Source organism: Podarcis tiliguerta (genome assembly GCF_965153285.1).
Source record: "Podarcis tiliguerta genome assembly, chromosome: 6".
Classification (NCBI taxonomy): domain Eukaryota; kingdom Metazoa; phylum Chordata; class Lepidosauria; order Squamata; family Lacertidae; genus Podarcis; species Podarcis tiliguerta.
Window position 1 is genome coordinate 7,999,219 of NC_139539.1, and position 18,176 is coordinate 8,017,394.

The 18,176-nt window shown below is 46.0% G+C and overlaps 2 protein-coding genes and 1 long non-coding RNA gene across 4 annotated transcripts in view; 2 read left to right on the forward strand and 1 right to left on the reverse strand.

The window, feature by feature from the left end:
• Positions 1-18,176, forward strand: part of PTK6 (protein tyrosine kinase 6) — a 736,207-nt gene that overhangs the window by 361,900 nt on the left and 356,131 nt on the right. The gene's annotated exons all lie outside the window — the stretch shown is intronic.
• Positions 1-18,176, reverse strand: part of LOC310680774 — a 45,676-nt gene that overhangs the window by 12,853 nt on the left and 14,647 nt on the right. The window lies entirely within an intron of this gene.
• On the forward strand, positions 13,355-13,913 carry LOC310681076 (small ribosomal subunit protein uS12). The gene has a single exon (XM_083448460.1). The coding sequence runs from the start codon at positions 13,417-13,419 to the stop codon at positions 13,846-13,848; it is 432 nt and encodes a 143-aa protein (XP_083304586.1). The 5' UTR covers positions 13,355-13,416; the 3' UTR covers positions 13,849-13,913.

The window sequence follows — 18,176 nt, forward strand, 5'->3', positions numbered from 1 at the left end:
GGACGAGGTGGGAGGACAGGAACATTTCAAACAAGAATTAGATGGGAATTTACTACTGAATAGACAGCCAAAAATTGTTTCCTCCCATTGCCCAGCATTCAGCAGCAGTGGCTGATTTATTTATTCTTTAAGTGTTATCACTCAGCTTTGCTCTTATGGGATTACAAACTTTTCCGGACTTACTTTTTAAACCACATTTCTAAAGGATTATTTAAAATGTTTAACACGATTTCATGCAAAAGACGGGAGCTCAGTTGGTCACCTTGACCAAAGCAACACTGCTCCAAGATAGTAGCCAATAATTTAACCTTCATTCTGACATTTCTTTGCATGGTTAGAGGTAGAAGTGGACCAAAAATGAGGGAAAAGGAACCTGGGACAATTAGGGGCTCTTGCTTCGTGTCTGGATTTTGCTAGAATATGTGATTACACTCAAGCCTGACCACCATAGTTCATCTGTTGGCTGCCCTTGGACCTGGTTCCGAAGCTCCAACTAGCGCAGAATGCTGCAGCCAGGTTGCTGATGGGGACACCCAGTGGAAGACACAAAACATCATTGTTAAAACATCCCCACTGGCTCCCCAGCTGCTGCAAAGACAAGTTCAAGATCCTTGCATTAATTGACAAAGCCAGGGGTCAGCAACCTAAGTGTGATGGCATGGGAATCTGATTCAGAGGCTGAACCTGAGGAATCCCAGCCTGCACAGGAGTCCTCGCCTCCAGGGCCTGCTGAGCCGGGGCAGGGGCTTGAACCTGAAGGTCCCTCACCTGTGCCGGATCCTCAGGCGCAGACACCAGCTGAATCCGCTCTGGCTCCAGAGGTGATCGAGGACCCATTGCCTGCAGGTGCTCCACTCTCAGCCCCGTCCAGTAACCCTCCAGCCTCTCCTGAGCTGCAGAGGCTCAGGGCAGAGAGACAGAGGGAACTAAGTTCTCGCAGGAGGAGTGCTCGCCTCCAAGCCAGGAGAGGCGAGTCACCTGTGGACCGGAGCCACCCTATGCCTCAGAGGAGATAAAGGCCAGCCCGCCTAGTCCCAGGTTGCGGGAGCAACATCGTTGGTTACCTGTTCCTGCCGCCACCCTGTCCTGCTTTCTGCCAGAGTTCCTGACCACACCCAACTCCCTGCCTTGGACCCCACTTCAGCCTCGGACTGGACACGGACCATGCTGCACGGTAACCCCCAGCCTGGGACCAGCGCACTGAGGCCCATGGGCCACAAATGGCATCCATGGGTCGTTTAACCCGCCCATGGACCCCCGCTGCCCATTCGGAGACTCCTGCCACCTGCTCAGTTGGCTCCCGTGTGCCGCGCTAAACTGGTGCGGAGCAGAGCAGGGACCGCCTTCCACAACACTGGCCAGCTTCCTATTGGCTGCAGGAAGCTCATGCAGCCAATGGAAAGATGCGCACACCTCCTCCGTGCCGGAAGGAGTGCCGGAAATAGCATTTGTGCATGCGTGTGTGCGCGCACACACACACACTCTGGCCCACCGCGGAGTCTGCGGGACTGTGAACTGGACCAAGCCATAAAAACTTTTCTGACCCCTGGACAAAGCCTTGAACATTTTGGGTCTAGGGTCCCTGTCAGGAATGAGCCAGCTCCAAGTGAAGAAAGCAGCTAGGAACAGAGAGGCTTAGATGTTAGTTAGGCAGGGGAGAGCCGGCAGCTGCAGAATTCGGCTCTTCCTGACCTTGATGAGCAACCTGATAAGGCAGTAGATGAAACCAGGCTAGAACACAACCAAAGCTCACCGGAAGCAGAAAACGGTGTGAAAAAACTCAGAGACAGCCTCTCTGAAAAGGAAGAGGTGGGAGCTGAGCCAATAAGTCCACACAGTCGGCGAATGGGAGGGTTGCTAGACCGGAAGCAAAACAAGAGACATAGGGTGCAAAAGTTCAATATCTTCAGTCAACGCCGGAAGGAGACTTCAGAAGGGTCATCTTGAGTAATGATGCCGGAGGCTTTGTTAGAGCTGCCCAGAGCTATCTTTTTGTTTTTGCAATAAATCCTTCTTTTTAATTACCTACGCTTACTGTGTTATCAAGCTCGGAATCTGGACTCCTGACAGTACCTCAGGGATGGCCAAAATCCTTATATCTCAGCTCGATCGCTGAGCTCATCTGCAAGAGCGTCACTGGCTGTTCCCCGAGTTGACGAAGCTCACTGGCAGCAACAAGAAACCAAGCCTAGAGTGTCATTGGCACAGTCCTGTGGAATAGTCTGCCAGGAGAGATTTAGCGGGCACCTTCTGTGCCAACTTTTAAACACTTGCTGAAAACTTCTCCATTCTGTCAGGCTTATGCAGGCCGCAGAGTGCATAGGAATGCATATTTCCACAATAGTTAACTGATTTCTGATATTAACTTTTTTTAATATGGTTTTTTATTGTATGGCTTTATGTACAGTTGTTGTGAACTGTCTCGATATTTCTTTATGAATTAGTTGCACATATATTTTCAAATAAATGAACAATATAAACAAATATGCATTATTATTACTTATAGTGCTTTTTTCTGGAGGTACGCAAGCCGCTAAACATTTTGTGAACCTTTGTATTTTTGTCCATTTACTGCATTTATTTTCCCCGATTTGAACTATAAATTGGTGATTTTCTTGAGTCAAAATGAGAGTACCCCTAATTTTTTTAGAAAAAAATAGAAAACCCCCCCACACTGCTTATTTTTATTATTTAATTTCGATACCCACACTACCTCCGAGGGTGACAGTGCGGTTTACAATCTGATCTGATCTGTGTGCAGTTTCACTCGCCTCACCTTCCAACCTTTGGACTGTATTAGGAAAGACGAAAGTTGTTCCATGGATCAATCTAGCTCCAACCTCAAATGGGAACCAAGTCTTCCAAGTTGCCTTGTGAAGTTTTGAACTGATTGGGAAAGAGCGAGCGAGGCAAAAACCTTAAAGCAGAACAGCCACCTGGAGTCTAAGGTCTGTCCCCATGCATGTCGGACATTGCAATGCTATGGTGTCATCTGTGTATTGCTTTGAACATCCAAGCCTAGTTCTTTTCTTTTTTTCTTTTCTTTTTATAAAAAAAAACAGTTGCATGGGGTGGCAGCCGGGACATCTTACTGGAGCAGGAGACAGATTGAAAGCGGGTGGGGAATGAGACGAAAGAGGGAGAACGATAATCGCCCTCTGATATAGCGAAGGGGCAGAATTATCCTAATCCTTTTGGGTGTGGTGGTGGTGGGGGACTGGATAAAAATACCGTAAGTAGAGATTATCTGTTTCCAGAGCCGAGTCCCGGGCTATACATTAAATACAAAAAAACCCCACTCCTCACCACACACACACACACACACACACAAGCATATTAAAATGAAAGGTCAGGAAGATTGAGATAAGCTGGTGAAACACGGCAATTGAGAGCGATGGCTTCCCTGAACTTCTCCTATTATGTTCAGAAACACTTAGGGAAGGGGGTAAAAACAACCCTGCTAAAGGTGGATTATTGAATCAGCGGGGTTTCTCCTGAATCTGCTCCAGAGCTGACCTCCACCTCCAACATCTAGCCTTGCCTAAGCAGAGGTAATGGTCTGTCCCCCCCCCCCCCCACATTCGGTGTGTTATCTGTAGGGGAGAGAGGCAGCTTATCCATTATACTTTTAATAAAAAAAAACAGTCGCATGGGGTGGCAGCCAGGGCATCCTGTTGGAGCAGGAGACAGATTGAAAGCAGGTGGGAAACGAGCCCAAAGAGGGAGAACGATAATCGCTCTCTGATATAGCATCCTGCAATCTGCAAGCCTGAATGGATGCTTTCTGACTGCTGCTGGATGTTCCCTCTGCCAGCCCCAAGGCAGGTTCCGTTGTGTGGAAAGGCAGCGGGTCAAGGAGGGGTCCCCGTTATAATGTCAGCTTAACCTACCTCAAAGGGTTGTTGGGAGGATAGCGTGTATGAGGAGGACAATGTCCAGACAATTGTCCAGAGGAGGGCAACCAAAATGGTCAAAGGCCTGGAAACGATGCCTTATGAGGAACGGCTAAGGGAGCTGGGCATGTTTAGCCTGGAGAAGAGGAGGTTAAGGGGTGATATGATAGCCATGTTCAAATATATAAAAGGATGTCACATAGAGGAAGGAGAAAGGTTGTTTTCTGCTGCTCCAGAGAAGCGGACACGGAGCAATGGATCCAAACTACAAGAAAGAAGATTCCACCTAAACATTAGGAAGAACTTCCTGACAGTAAGAGCTGTTTGACGGTGGAATTTGCTGCCAAGGAGTGTGGTGGAGTCTCCTTCTTTGGAGGTCTTTAAGCAGAGGCTTGACAACCATATGTCAGGAGTGCTCTGATGGTGTTTCCTGCTTGGCAGGGGGTTGGACTCGATGACCCTTGTGGTCTCTTCCAACTCTATGATTCTATGATTCTATGAATGTATGCTACCTTGAGCTCTTCAGAGAAAAAGTGAGATATAAATGTAATAAATAAGAATAAATAAGAATAAGAATAACCTTTGCAAGACCTGCATAAAACATTTTTGTTTAGGTAAGCCTATGCAGACATGTCTGTATAGTTAAAGCTATGGTTTTCCCACTAGTGAAAACCATGTTGGTAGAAAGTGAGGAGGAATTAAAGAACCTTTTATTGAGGGTGAAAGAGGAGAGTGCAAAATATGTTCTGAAGCTCAACATCAAAAAAACGAAGATCATGGCCACTGGTTCTATCACCTCCTGGCAAATAGAAGGGGAAGAAATGGAGGCAGTGAGAGATTTTACTTTCTTGGGTTCATGATCACTGCAGATGGTGACAGCAGTCACGAAATTAAAAGACGCTTGCTTCTAGGGAGAAAAGCAATGACAAACATAGACAGCATCTTAAAAAGCAGAGACATCACCTTGTCGACAAAGGTCTGTATAGTTAAAGCTATGGTTTTCCCAGTAGTGATGTATGGAAGTGAGAGCTGGACCATAAAGAAGACTGATCGCCAAAGAATTGATGCTTTTGAATTATGGTGCTGGAGGAGACTCTTGAGAGTCCCATGGACTGCAAGAAGATCAAAGCTCTCCATTCTGAAGGAAATCAGCCTGAGTGCTCACTGGAAGGACAGACAATGAAGCTGAGGCTCCAATACTTTGGCCACCTCATGAGAAGAGAAGATTCCCTGGAAAAGACCCTGATGTTAGGAAAGATGGAGGGCACAAGGAGAAGGGGACGACAGAGGACGAGATGGTTGGACAGTGTTCTCGAAGCTACCAGCATGAGTTTGACCAAACTGCGGGAGGCAGTCGAAGACAGGAGTGCCTGGCGTGCTCTGGTTCATGGGGTCACGAAGAGTCAGACACAACTCAACGACTAAACAACAACAATATGCAGACATGTGGAAAGTTACAAGTATTTTAATTTATTTTTACTGATGTTTTTACTGTTGATTTTAGTTTTTTTTTTTTAAAGTACTTGTTTCTCACTGTCTTTTACAGATAACCTTTTGGGGGGGGGCAGTAAATTGCTTTGAGGTTTTATTACAATCCAGTGGCATATAAATTTTGTTAAATAAAATAAACAAACTGCATTTGTATAAAAGCTTTACTCCAGTATATGCATCTCTGTACCCATTGGTGCAGAATGGCATTGCAAGATTTGGAGATGTTTTTGTTTGGAAGGATAGCTGTGTTTCAGTTCGTTTATTGTTATGGGAAGTGTGAATTGGGTAAAGTCACCTTTAAATGCAAATGGAACCAAATCTCCTCCATTGCTAGCTCTGCCCTGGAGCTAAAGCTCCTCCCCATTATAAAAGAAAAGATGTTAAAAAGATTTTGGGAGTGTGGTGGGCGAGAATTGATACACTCATATCAATAACTTGGAAACTCTAACTCATTAAAACTGCTCTCTCTCTCCCTCTCTCTCTCTCTTTCTCCATGAGTAAAACTGAAAAGAACAATTTGGTGGCTTAAGAAATGAGAAGTTTCATTAGCTCCGTGGAGTGAGAAGGGAGAAAAAGGATTCTCCCGAGTAATGAGCAAATATTTCATGCCATTTTCCCTCTCTCTTTGCCCTAGCCAAGATGCAGAGAAACTGATTACGGATTACTAAGTGTTTAATACTGTGTTTCAGGCACACAATTAACAGGCTATCTAAAGAGGTTTTCTTTTTTTAAAAAAAAATCCCTCTAGAAATAATGATATTTGCCCATATTCTGAAGACCTGCGGGGGCATTTTCCAGCTAGGATACCTGCTCGACTGCCTATTACCATATCCTTTTCTTCTTTCATAGGGAAAACTCCTCCAGGCAATGTACATAGTGCAGCCGTCTCAGCAAGCATAGAAGGGAGTGGGAGGTTTGGCTTTTTAATCCTTTGTTTATGTAGGTTTGAGAATATAATAGACAAGTTCCATTCAGAGTCTGGAATGAAATCGGGCAAGCAGCGCCGGGGGGTGCGGGTGGTGGTGTGGGCCAAGGCAAAAGATGTCTAGGAGTGATGCTGCTGCCCTAATTTTGCCCCCGTCTGAAACATTGCTGGGAGCTACAATGGTAACCAGGGATGGCTAATGCCGGGCAAAACTCATTTCAAGGCCTGCTTCCCTGGCATTGCATGGAGCTGGGGCGAGCTGTGGGTTTGCTTCTCTGCCAGAGGATGCTCTTGAATGACTGAAATCCTTCCCTGGGAAGTTGGAGGGAGTTTAATTGCTGCATTGTATCAACGGAGGAGAAGGCAAGACCTAAATGGCTGAAGGAAGCAACACAGCAGTATGCCTGGTGTATGGGGTGTTGATTGCAAGTGATGGAATTAACCAACTGGACCACTGATGGGCAAGACAATGCATAGATTCCTGCTGTGAAATTAATGAAGGAGTGCCACCATTCATCCAGAGTTTTGGTTTCCTTTGACTGAGGTCACCAAAGACTTAAGGGGTTCTGTGATATTTGTGTTTATGTAAAAATGCCTGTTGTCTTTGTCCATGGAGTTTTCTTGGCAGGGATGCTGGAGTGGCCGGGTCCTGCTCCAGGGGGATCACTTTTAGTCAAAACTCTCCACTATGACCTGTCTGTTTTGGGTGGCCCTGCACGGCATAGCTCATAGCTTCTCTGAGTTATTCAAGCCCCCTTGCCACGACAAGGATGAAGGAGACCATAAAGAAGGCTGATCGCCGAAGAATTGTTGCTTTTGAATTATGGTGCTGGAGGAGACTCTTGAGAGTCCCATGGACTGCAAGAAGATCAAACCTATCCATTCTGAAGGAAATCAGCCCTGAGTGCTCACTGGAAGGACAGATTGTGAAGCTGAGGCTCCAGTACTTTGGCCACCTCATGAGAAGAGAAGACTCCCTGGAACAGACCCTGATGTTGGGAAAGATGGAGGGCACAAGGAGAAGGGGCAGTGTCGTAGCGTGGGTTGTCAGCACCTGGGGCAAGGCAAGTAATTTGCGGCCCCCCCCGCTGCATTGTCCCTCCCCCAGATAGTCCCTCGGTCTCTCTCCGCACCGCACCGCACGCCTGGCACCCTCCCCTCCACAGTGGGCGGCGACCTGGCGGCTCGGATCGGATTCGCACAGCCAGCACTGCAGTGAGAGAGAGTGAGTGAGCCAGGTAGGGGCAGAGAGCTGCGAGTGCGAGCGCCCCCCCCCCAGATGTTGCGCCCGGTGCGGCTGGCCCCCCCCTGCACACCCCACGCTACACCACTGAGAAGGGGACGACATGGTTGGACATTTCGACAGTTGGACATTTGTAAAATGTTATGTCTATTTCCCCCCGGGTGGTTGCTGTTTTCCGTCATGCCTTAAGCTAAGCTGACATCCCATTGTTGTTCCTCGCTCAGTCCCGTGCTTCGTTGTTTTGCCGCAGTGGTTATGTTCTGCCTCCATGGTCAGACACAGTAAGGGCCAGATTTAGGTTTGATGAGGCCCTAAGATACTGAGGGTAATGGTGCCCTTTATAAGTCCAGCTGTCCTTTGTCAACAATAAATTCTTGCTGTTTTTGTGTTGAATATATGCTATATGGTACTTTATGGACCTAATAGGTCCATACAAAACACAAAACACTGTTGCTGCATGTAGGTTTTATTTTATTTGTGTGTTTTTTTACTCTTATATTTTGGAAATGTACATCCAGTTTAAAAAAAAAAATATGGGGGGGGGGAAGAGTGGGGCCCTAAGCTATAGCTTTTTATCTTATATGTAAATCCGGCACTGGACACAGTAATGCTTTTGAATAACACTCACTGGAAACTTCAGGAGAGGGTCGTGCTTATGGGTTTCCTACAGGCATCTGAGTGGCTACTGTAAAAACTGGACGCTGGACTTAGAATCATAGAATCATAGAGTTGGAATAGACCACAAGGGCCATCCAGTCCAACCCCCTGCCAAGCAGGAAACACCATCAGAGCACTCCTGACATATGGTTGTCAAGCCTCTGCTTAAAGACCTTCAAAGAAGGAGACTCCACCACACTCCTTGGCAGCAAATTCCACTGTCGAACAGCTCTTACTGTCAGGAAGTTCTTCCTAATGTTTAGGTGGAATCTTCTTTCTTGTAGTTTGGATCCATTGCTCCGTGTCCGCTTCTCTGGAGCAGCAGAAAACAACCTTTCTCCCTCCTCTATGTGACATCCTTTTATATATTTGAACATGGCTATCCTATCACCCCTTAACCTCCTCTTCTCCAGGCTAAACATGCCCAGCTCCCTTAGCAGTTCCTCATAAGGCATCGTTTCCAGGCCTTTGACCATTTTGGTTGCCCTCCTCTGGACACGTTCCAGTTTGTCAGTGTCCTTCTTGAACTGTGGTGCCCAGAACTGGACACAGTACTCCAGGTGAGGTCTGACCAGAGCAGAATACAGTGGCACTATTACTTCCCTTGATCTAGATGCTATACTCCTATTGATGCAGCCCAGAATTGCATTGGCTTTTTTAGCTGCCACGTCACACTGTTGGCTCATGTCAAGTTTGTGGTCAACCAAGACTCCTAGATCCTTTTCACATGTACTCCTCTCAAGCCAGGTGTCACCCATCTTGTATTTGTGCCTCTCATTTTTTTTTGCCCAAGTGAAATACTTTACATTTCTCCCTGTTAAAATTCATCCTGTTTGTTTTTGCCCAGTTCTCTAATCTGTCAAGGTCATTTTGAAGTGTGATCCTGTCCTCTGGGGTGTTAGCCACCCCTCCCAGTTTGGTGTCATCTGCAAATTTGATCAGGATGCCCTTGAGTCCATCATCCAAGTCATTGATAAAGATGTTGAATAAGACCGGGCCCAAGACAGAACCCTGTGGCACCCCACTAGTCACTCTTCTCCAGGATGAAGAGGAACCATTGATGAGCACCCTTTGGGTTCGGTCAGTCAGCCAGTTGAACCATTGGCTTGGCCCAGCAGGCTCTACTTATGTTATTATGTCCTACAATCCTCTTTTTTGGGAAACAGAAAGTTTATGCTTTCTCACATCAGATGTTGGGAAAGCACATTTTCGTGGGGAATTTGAGTCTCTTCCTTGTTTTACTAGGCTCTGCTAATTGCTGCAAGAAAGCCAATTCTGCTTGGGGATCCCTTTATCTGTCTCTCTCCCCACCCCACGATTCCTGCTGAGTACCCATCTCCAAACAAATCTATTCGGCCTCCCTTGGCTGTACTGACTCATTCATTTGTCATAACGGACAGGCTGCACTGCAGAAACTGCTTTGGGAGGGGCATTTTTAATGTCTCTTTAGACACAGGATTTGTATAGACATGATTCCAAACAGGACAAAGAGCAGAAGAGATTCTCAGCAGAGATGAGGGAAAGAGGAGAACAAACACTCAGACGTCAGCAAACGACATTTTTTTTTGGAAATGGAGATGGGCGTAAGGAATAGGTTCAGAAAGTTGCTAAAAGCAGGGCAGGGTGGGGAGAGGGAGAAATGTCAGGATATAAATCCCTGGCCAGCAACTAGATATCTGCAAGAAGGCAGTAAAGCACAGAGTGCTCCATGCCTCCATGGTTTCCTAGCAAGGTTTGCTATCACAGACATCACTTTCTTCACACTCTAATTTATTGTGGGGTGAGGTTCAAATTGGTCAGGAGTGCTGTTGACATACAGGTAAAGGTAAAGGTACCCCTGCCCGTACGGGCCAGTCTTGACAGACTCTAGGGCTGTGCGCCCATCTCACTCAAAGAGGCCAAGGGCCAGCGCTGTCTGAAGACACTTCCGGGTCACGTGGCCAGCGTGACATCGCTCCTCTGGCGAGCCAGAGCCGCACACGGAAACGCCGTTTACCTTCCTGCTAGTAAGCGGTCCCTATTTATCTACTTGCACCCAGGGGTGCTTTCGAACTGCTAGGTTGGCAGGCGCTGGGACCGAAGAGAGGGAGCGCACCCCGCCGCGGGGATTCGAACCGCCGACCTTTCAATCGGCAAGCCCTAGGCACTGAGGCTTTAGCCCACAGCGCCACCCACGTCCCACCGCCACCCACGTCCCACCGTTGACATAAGCAGAGCCATAGTGGATCAGGCCACTGGATCAGGCCCATTTAGTTCAGCATCATATTCTCCCAGAGACCAACCAAATACAAGAGCACTCTTCCCTCCTGCAGTTTCCACCAATTGGTATTCAGAAGAATTACTGCCTCTGACCATGGAGTTGGAACACAGTCATTGTGGCCTTAAAGGAAAAAAAATAAAATAGCCTAGTTTCCTGAACCTGGGCTGCGGCTGTGTGCACAGGCTTGCTCTCTCACCAGGGATGCTCTCGTTGTGATGCAAACCTACCCAATTCACGCTTCCTGAAACAATACACAAGCCCAAACACAGATGTCCTTCAGAATGTGCACTCCTCTGGATTTTGAAATAAAGTTTTCCAAGAACAACAATGAAAATGTGTACAAAAATGCATACTTTAGGGGAAAGTGTCCATAAAAATACACTGATTTGTGAAAATAACATACAAAAATGCATTGTGTTAGGGAAATTTGTGGGCAAAAATGTGCATATTAGGGGAAATTGAATGCCAAAAGGTGTGTAATAAGCGAAATGTGCTCCAAAATTCTGATGAAGTTTCATGAGGGAAAGAAAAAAGCAAACTAATGTGGAAAAGTTGGCAGAGTCCCCATGCAGTTCACAGATCAGTAGATTGCATAAGTTATATATGGCTCCGTTAATTTCCCTTTCTTTGTTCAATGGTGTATTTGTATACAATCAGAGACCGCACTCCCTTCCCCCATGCTGGCTATTTTCCTCACAAACATCCTTATTTCTGTAACCTTGCCTTCTTCTGTAACTTTGCCTCCTTAACTTATTTTCCATATTCGGCTGACCTCCTTCCAAGAGATCCCTGAGCCCGTTGAACCCTTCAATACATTCTCCATTTATTCTTCTAAATAAAAGCTACTAGTTTAAGCACACTTATTAAAGAGCATGTTTGTTACAATGTGTAGCTTGCCCTGAGAAGTATGAGGGCATTAGCTCACTCCACTCTCACTCGCAGGTATTGGGAACCTCTGACCCCCTCAAGATGTTGGTTGACTTCAACTCCCATCAGCCATAGCTAACATGACCAGTGGTCTGGATTGCTGGAAATTGCAGTCCAGCAACATCTGGAGGGCCACAGGTTCAAAATCCTTGTAACAGATTCATTCATTCACACTGTGTTCCACTCCCAGCTCTGTTCTCTTTACACAGAGGTCCCTTCAAACTAACAAGAAGGATCTACCTCTCTGCTTTTCTTGATCCTCTAACTCTCATCGTTTCCTCCTACTGCTTCACATCAGAGGAGACATTATTGTCTGTGTCAAGGCATCTGCATGCCGGCATCTAACTTTTGCCCCACTTGCATCTACTTCTAGAGTGATTGGTCATGTTGTGAGAGCCACTGACACAGGCCCCACCTCCTGTTTCCAACAATGGAAGAGTACAGCTTTACCTGTCTGTGACACGGTGTGGTTTGGCTGACTTGTCTCGTTTTAACTCTGCAGGCATCTCATTTGTTCCCTTCTTGTGGCTCACTGTGCTCTGAATTATAGCTGGTGTGTCTGTCTCTCTGTGTGATTCTGCCTTCTCATTAGCCTTTGAGTCTTCTGAAGCTCTGTGATTCTGCATTTTTACTTTTCAGCACCTTGGACAGCATCCCTTCCAATGACATTGCCTAGCTTGAAACAGCCAGCACAACAGACAGACGTTCCTTTTAACTTCTCACTGAATTCTCTGCTGTTCTGGTGAATCAGACCTCACATGTAGCAGCCTGCTCAGGACTCTTCTCTCCAGTCAAAAGGCACATTTTTTATTTTTAAAAAACCTTATGGCACTTGCTCTTTTTAGATCATCACACATGCTCCCCTTCTCTAGCTGCATGAATTATTACTTAGTGAACAACAAGGAACCTGAGCAGTAGTTTATATTCCACCTTAGGTGGTCTGAACTTTACTAAGGACCATGGACTCTCGTTTGAATGGCCAACGGACAAAGAACTTTTCTTGCTCACTATGTTGCCGAGCTGTGAACATGATTTGAAAAGTTTTGTATCTGGACTGAATTAAAAGCACTAGTCTTGCCCTCTGAGGAGACGAATGGTCTAGCACTTACATATTGAATGGGGTAGTGAAACCGCAATGCAGGGGGCGGGGAGCAAATACAGTATTCCCCTCCACACAGTGAGAATGATGAGATCATTTGCTGGAGCAGCAATTTGCAATGTTTTATGTTGAGGTGACTCAAGGACTGGTCTGGTCGAACTGATGATCCCTTTTGCTAGGGAGGCTAGGCTGAGACACTCAATGGTCCAAGGTCACAAAATGGCTGATCAGAGATTATGACCAATCAGGGATGTGAACCCCAGACTGCAGGAACAAAGTCAAATGTGCTAACCACCACACCACCCTGTCAGACGTTGTCATATGTGTGTCATACGTGCGGAGGAAAACCTTAAACACGTTGCAGAGTTCAGCAGAGTTCCCCAAAAATAGACCAGAGGCAGTAGTAATTCATTCATCAGAGCTATACTTGTGCTGAAGGCAAATGCGCATTAATGGTTATCAAATCCAATACAATCAGGATTAGCTCAGTCCATACAAAATCCACTTGCAGCATTTATAAACTTAACTCCTAATAAGACTAATCCTTAGCACTAAGCATCCGATGTAAAGAAACAGAAACACCACACCAGAAGGAAGAGAGAGAAAGAAAGAAAGAGAAAAGTGAGACTCGGGCTCCTTTTGGCCTATATTTATAGCGAGCATGACTCTGCAGAATAGAGACATGAGAACTAGCTCAAACCAGCTTCCCATAAGGTACAACCCAAACAATCATTAACCCTTCTGCCTCTGTTTCTCTCACACAGAGAAGCTTCTAGTAGCTTCTAGAATTAATCAGAATAGGAAGGAATAGGAAAGATCTTTACACATCAGATCAATATTTTCTGCACTAAGAAATGCAAACTGACGCTCTCTCTCTCAGGCTCCTTCGGGCGAACCGGCAGTAGCTGCAGCAGGAGGAAGATGGGCAAGTGTCGTGGGCTTCGGACAGCCAGGAAGCTGCGCAGTCATCGCCGAGACCAGAAATGGCATGACAAACAATACAAGAAGGCACATCTGGGTACTGCTTTGAAAGCCAACCCTTTTGGGGGAGCTTCCCATGCCAAAGGAATTGTCTTGGAAAAAGTTGGTGTTGAAGCTAAGCAGCCAAATTCTGCCATCAGGAAGTGTGTCCGAGTTCAGCTCATCAAGAATGGAAAGAAAATAACAGCCTTTGTTCCTAATGATGGTTGTCTGAACTTCATTGAGGAGAACGATGAAGTCCTGGTTGCTGGGTTTGGTCGGAAAGGGCATGCTGTTGGTGACATTCCAGGAGTTCGTTTCAAGGTCGTCAAAGTAGCAAATGTTTCTCTGTTAGCATTGTACAAAGGCAAGAAAGAGAGACCAAGATCATAATATCTGTGATGCTGCGTTCAGCTATAATAAAACTTTTCATTTGAAAAAAAAGAAAAAAAAAGAAATGCAAACTGACACCAACTTCACCAACTTAAGCTTCCATCCAGTGTAGCTCTAAGTCACCATCCATTCAGTAAAAAGATTTGTGCTTGCACAATAGGATTCCCCGCCACCCATGCACCTCCTAAATCTGTGCTTTCACTCACTGCTCTGCAGCAGATTTGGGCTGGGAATGTGGGGCAAGAATGGTGGGAGGAGTGGGAGGGAAAGCCCCACTGTACAAGAGTCAAAAGGATGGTTACTTAACACTGCACTGAATACAAGACTTACTGCTTTATCATTGTCAACAGGTATTGATAAATAGGGCATTATGCCAGATACTTTTGGTTTGTTTGTGTGTGTGTCTGTGTGTGGCCACATGTAACAATGGATCAAGACAGATGCTTGGAAGTTTTTTTTTAACTCTCTTTGGGGAAGGGACTATTGACCCTTCATGGGGACATGGCTGTATGGGATGTTGTAATGAGCTCCCGCACTTCAAAATTTGCCGCTATGTCTCTTTAAGTATCAAAGTGAGCACCTTTCTCCATAACAGCCCTCCCGCCAAGATTAAGACCTGTTTACCAGGCTCTGCTCCATCCTTGAATGATTGAGAAGTTTCATGGGTGGAGAACAGGGACTTGCCAATTATAGTTCCTAGGTTGCTGAATTCCCTGGTGCTCCTTGAGGATACAAGCTTTATTCTCCTGGTCTTTTAAAATATCTATTTATTCACTTTGCTTTTTCTGTTTAATTCTACCTGGCAATTTTCGAGCACTGACAATGTGTTGTTTTATTATCTGCTTTTCCCTTGTTTCCCCCTTAGTTCCCTATTGTTAAACAACTCTAGGAACTGTAGTTCTTATTGTTTAAGGAACAGTGTTTCCTAAAATTTCTCAGCACCCTTAACAAACTACATTTACCAGGTTTCTTTGGGGGTGCTGTCAAATGCTTAAAGGGCTATGATACTGCTTTAAAAGTATGATGCAGATGAGCCCTTTATCTTTCATTGTGGTGGGCTATGAGTTTTAAAAAATTAAGTTTCATTCCCCTTGTGGAAGCAAATCCCATAATTCAGTTAAGACACACACTTGACCATTTATTAATGCTATATTGTTTTGCAGGTGGGACAGTCAATACCCCATTTGAATGGCTCCCCATTCTGGGAGGTACACTGTTTACAAGTGTTGTTTATTTATCCTCTTATTTAAAAACCCAGTTTCTTTCCCCAGCAGCTATAAGTATATATAAATAGTTCTCATTAAATGTTCTTTAATGTGATGTGCAGCAAGTGCATTCCATAAGGGCAGCATTTCTGTACAGAGGTGAAGTGACTTTTGACAACGGGATACAAATAGAAGTTCTTTCTACATGCCCTGGTTCTGCGCCCACCCCCCTTTTTGCTATTTTAAACATTTGAAGGGCAGGTGTAGGAACCAGCCACTTAAAATGCACAGCTAACTAAGGGAGAGGAAAAACACACAGGCGAAGAACCTCAAACATTGTCAGAACAAATTAGCAGCCTGACAGATGACCCAGGTACTCAAAGGAATATTAATACCAGGTAATGTCTGAGGTCAGAACAGAGAGAGTCGCTGGAGGGGCTGTGGTGGATGCTAATATGGTTGGCACCTACCAATCAAGTAGGAAGAAATGAGGTGGCTGCAGCAGAGTGACAAACTGATTTGTGCAATTATAATGACACATCGTGGCGCTCTCAACAAATCTTCTCAAGGCCATTGGATGAACAGCCTCATTGCATAATATCCCTTTCGTTTCAATTACGGCATTTATATCCTACCTTTTCCTCCAAGCTACTCAAGGTGGTGTATGTGGTCGTCCCCTTCTTCCACTAACCCCTACGACAACCCTGTGAGATAAGTGTCCCTCCCTCTAAATCCTGCACCAAAAACCAAGCAAACCTCTGGATTCTGGACAAGGTGTGTGTCATGCACATCCATAAAAAATGTACATGCATTTGCTTCTTTATGTTTTAGCTGGGTTAGAAGGAAATATCAGGGGCAGACAGAATACCTGTCCTCAACAGGAACAGCCAGTATGATGTGATAGAGCCACCTGATGTCAGGGACTGGACTGAGGAGAAATGGTGGGGGCTGCCCTCCCATCTCCTGAACCTTCCCGAAGACAGGAGGACAGTGTAGATTTAGAACAGTGGCTTGCAGAAGGTTCAGAGACTGCAAAGGGGAGAAGCTGGGAAATACTGGAAGAGGAACAGCAGGAAGAGGAAACATCAGGGGAGAGACAGCTGACAGACACTGTGTATTTGGAAAGCATTCCTGACCCCCCCCCCCCATCTCCTAAGGCTAGACGGGCATTGAGGGTGGTAGAACAGAAAGCTCAGTGGAAGAAAGCTAACATTAGTTGACATTGGGGTGGCAAAGAATAGTAGAGATGGAGGGGGTGGGATTTGGAGCAACACCATTTCTAGAGAGAGATGCATTCCTTTGTCCCTCGCTGTGATTATTGAACTGATTCCCCGAAGCCTGACACCCTGCTGGCACCTGTGGTGCTACAGTTTACCTAGATGAGGTGTGTCAGGGTGACGACGAGGTTAAAGGTAAAGGTAAAGGACCCCTGACAGTTAAGTCCAGTCGCGAATGACTCTGGGGTTGCGTCGCTCATCTCACTTTACTGGCTGAGGGAGCCGATGTTTGTCTGCAGACAGTTTTTCTGGGTCATGTGGCCAGCATGACTAAGCTGCTTCTGGTGAAACCAGAGCAGCACACGGAAATGCTGTTTACCTTCCTGCCGGAGCAGTACCTATTTATCTACTTGCACTTTGATGTGCTTTCAAACTGCTAGGTTGGCAGGAGCTGGGACTGAGCAACAGGAGCTCACCCCGTTGTGGGGATTTGAACTGCTGACCTTCCAATCAGCAAGCCCTAGGCTCAGTGGTTTAGACCACAGTGCCACCTGTGTCCCGATGATGAGGTTAGGGATGTCTAAAAGACATCTTGATAGGACCACTTGACTAGTTCCACACAGACTCAGCCTCACCTTGCCTCTGCCCTAGTCTGAACCAGGTAAGCTGCAACAATGCTGGTGTTGGGAGGGTGTTGTTTGCGGATCCAACCCACCACACACCAGACATGACTGGTCCTGTGGTCCCCTAAACACCAGCATCAGGCTCAGAGTCAGGAGCTCTGGGATCATGACAGAATCACAGAGGTTTTTTTCCAGGGGCCCTTAAAGACAAAGTAACTAGAGGTTCATCTTCTTTCTCTCCTCACCCCACCCCAAAACAGCAACAACAAAAACTTGCTGTCTCCTTAAGAGGCAATTTGGCTGCTTTCAAGTGAGGTCAAGCTGTCTTGATGTAACGCCATTCCTGGGGGCATCAGAGATGGCTTCCCTTATTGACCACAATAATTTATAGAATCATAGAGTTGGAAGGGACCCCCAAAGGTCATCCAGTGCAACCCCCTGCAATGCAGGAATCTCAGCTAAAGCATCCATGACAGATGGCCACCCAACCTCTGCTGAAAAATCTCCAAGGAAAGGGAATCCACCACCTTACATGGGAGTCCGTTTCACTGTTGAACAGCTCTTACTGTCAGAAAGTTCTTCCTGATGTTTAGCTGGAATCTCCTTGTAACTTGAAGCCATTGGTTCAGGTCCTACTCTCCGGAGCAGGAGAAAACAAGCTTGCTTCATCTTGAGATATTGCCAGGTAGAAAACAGTAGTAGTAATAGTAGTTTAAAGCCCTATGCGGCCTAGGACCCACGTACCTACAGGACCACCTCTCCTGGTATGCCCTGCAGAGGACCTGAAGGTCCACAAATGACAACATTTTGGAGGTCCCAAAGGTGGTTAGACTGGTCTCAACTAGGGCCAGGGCCTTCTCAGTACTGCCCCCGACTTGGTGGAACGCTCTATCACAAGAGACTAGAGCCCTGCGGGACTTGACATCTTTCCGCAGGGCCTGCAAGCCAGAGCTGTTCCGCCTGGCCTTTGGTTTGGACTCAGTTTGACCCTTATGTTTCCCTCCCCTTATGGTTTTGATGAGGCTGCATTTTAAATTGCATTTTAACCTGTATTTTAAATTGGGTCCCCCCCCCATTATGTTTTTACTGTAATTTTACTGTTGTTGGCTGCCCTGAGCCTGGTTCTGGCTGGGGAGGGCGGGGTATAAATTATTATTATTATTATTATTATTATTATTATTATTATATTACTATTATATTAGTAATTTATTTGTATCCCTTCCATCTGACTGGGTTGCCCCAGCCACCCTGGGCAGCTTCCTGAATATATAAAAAAACAGTGT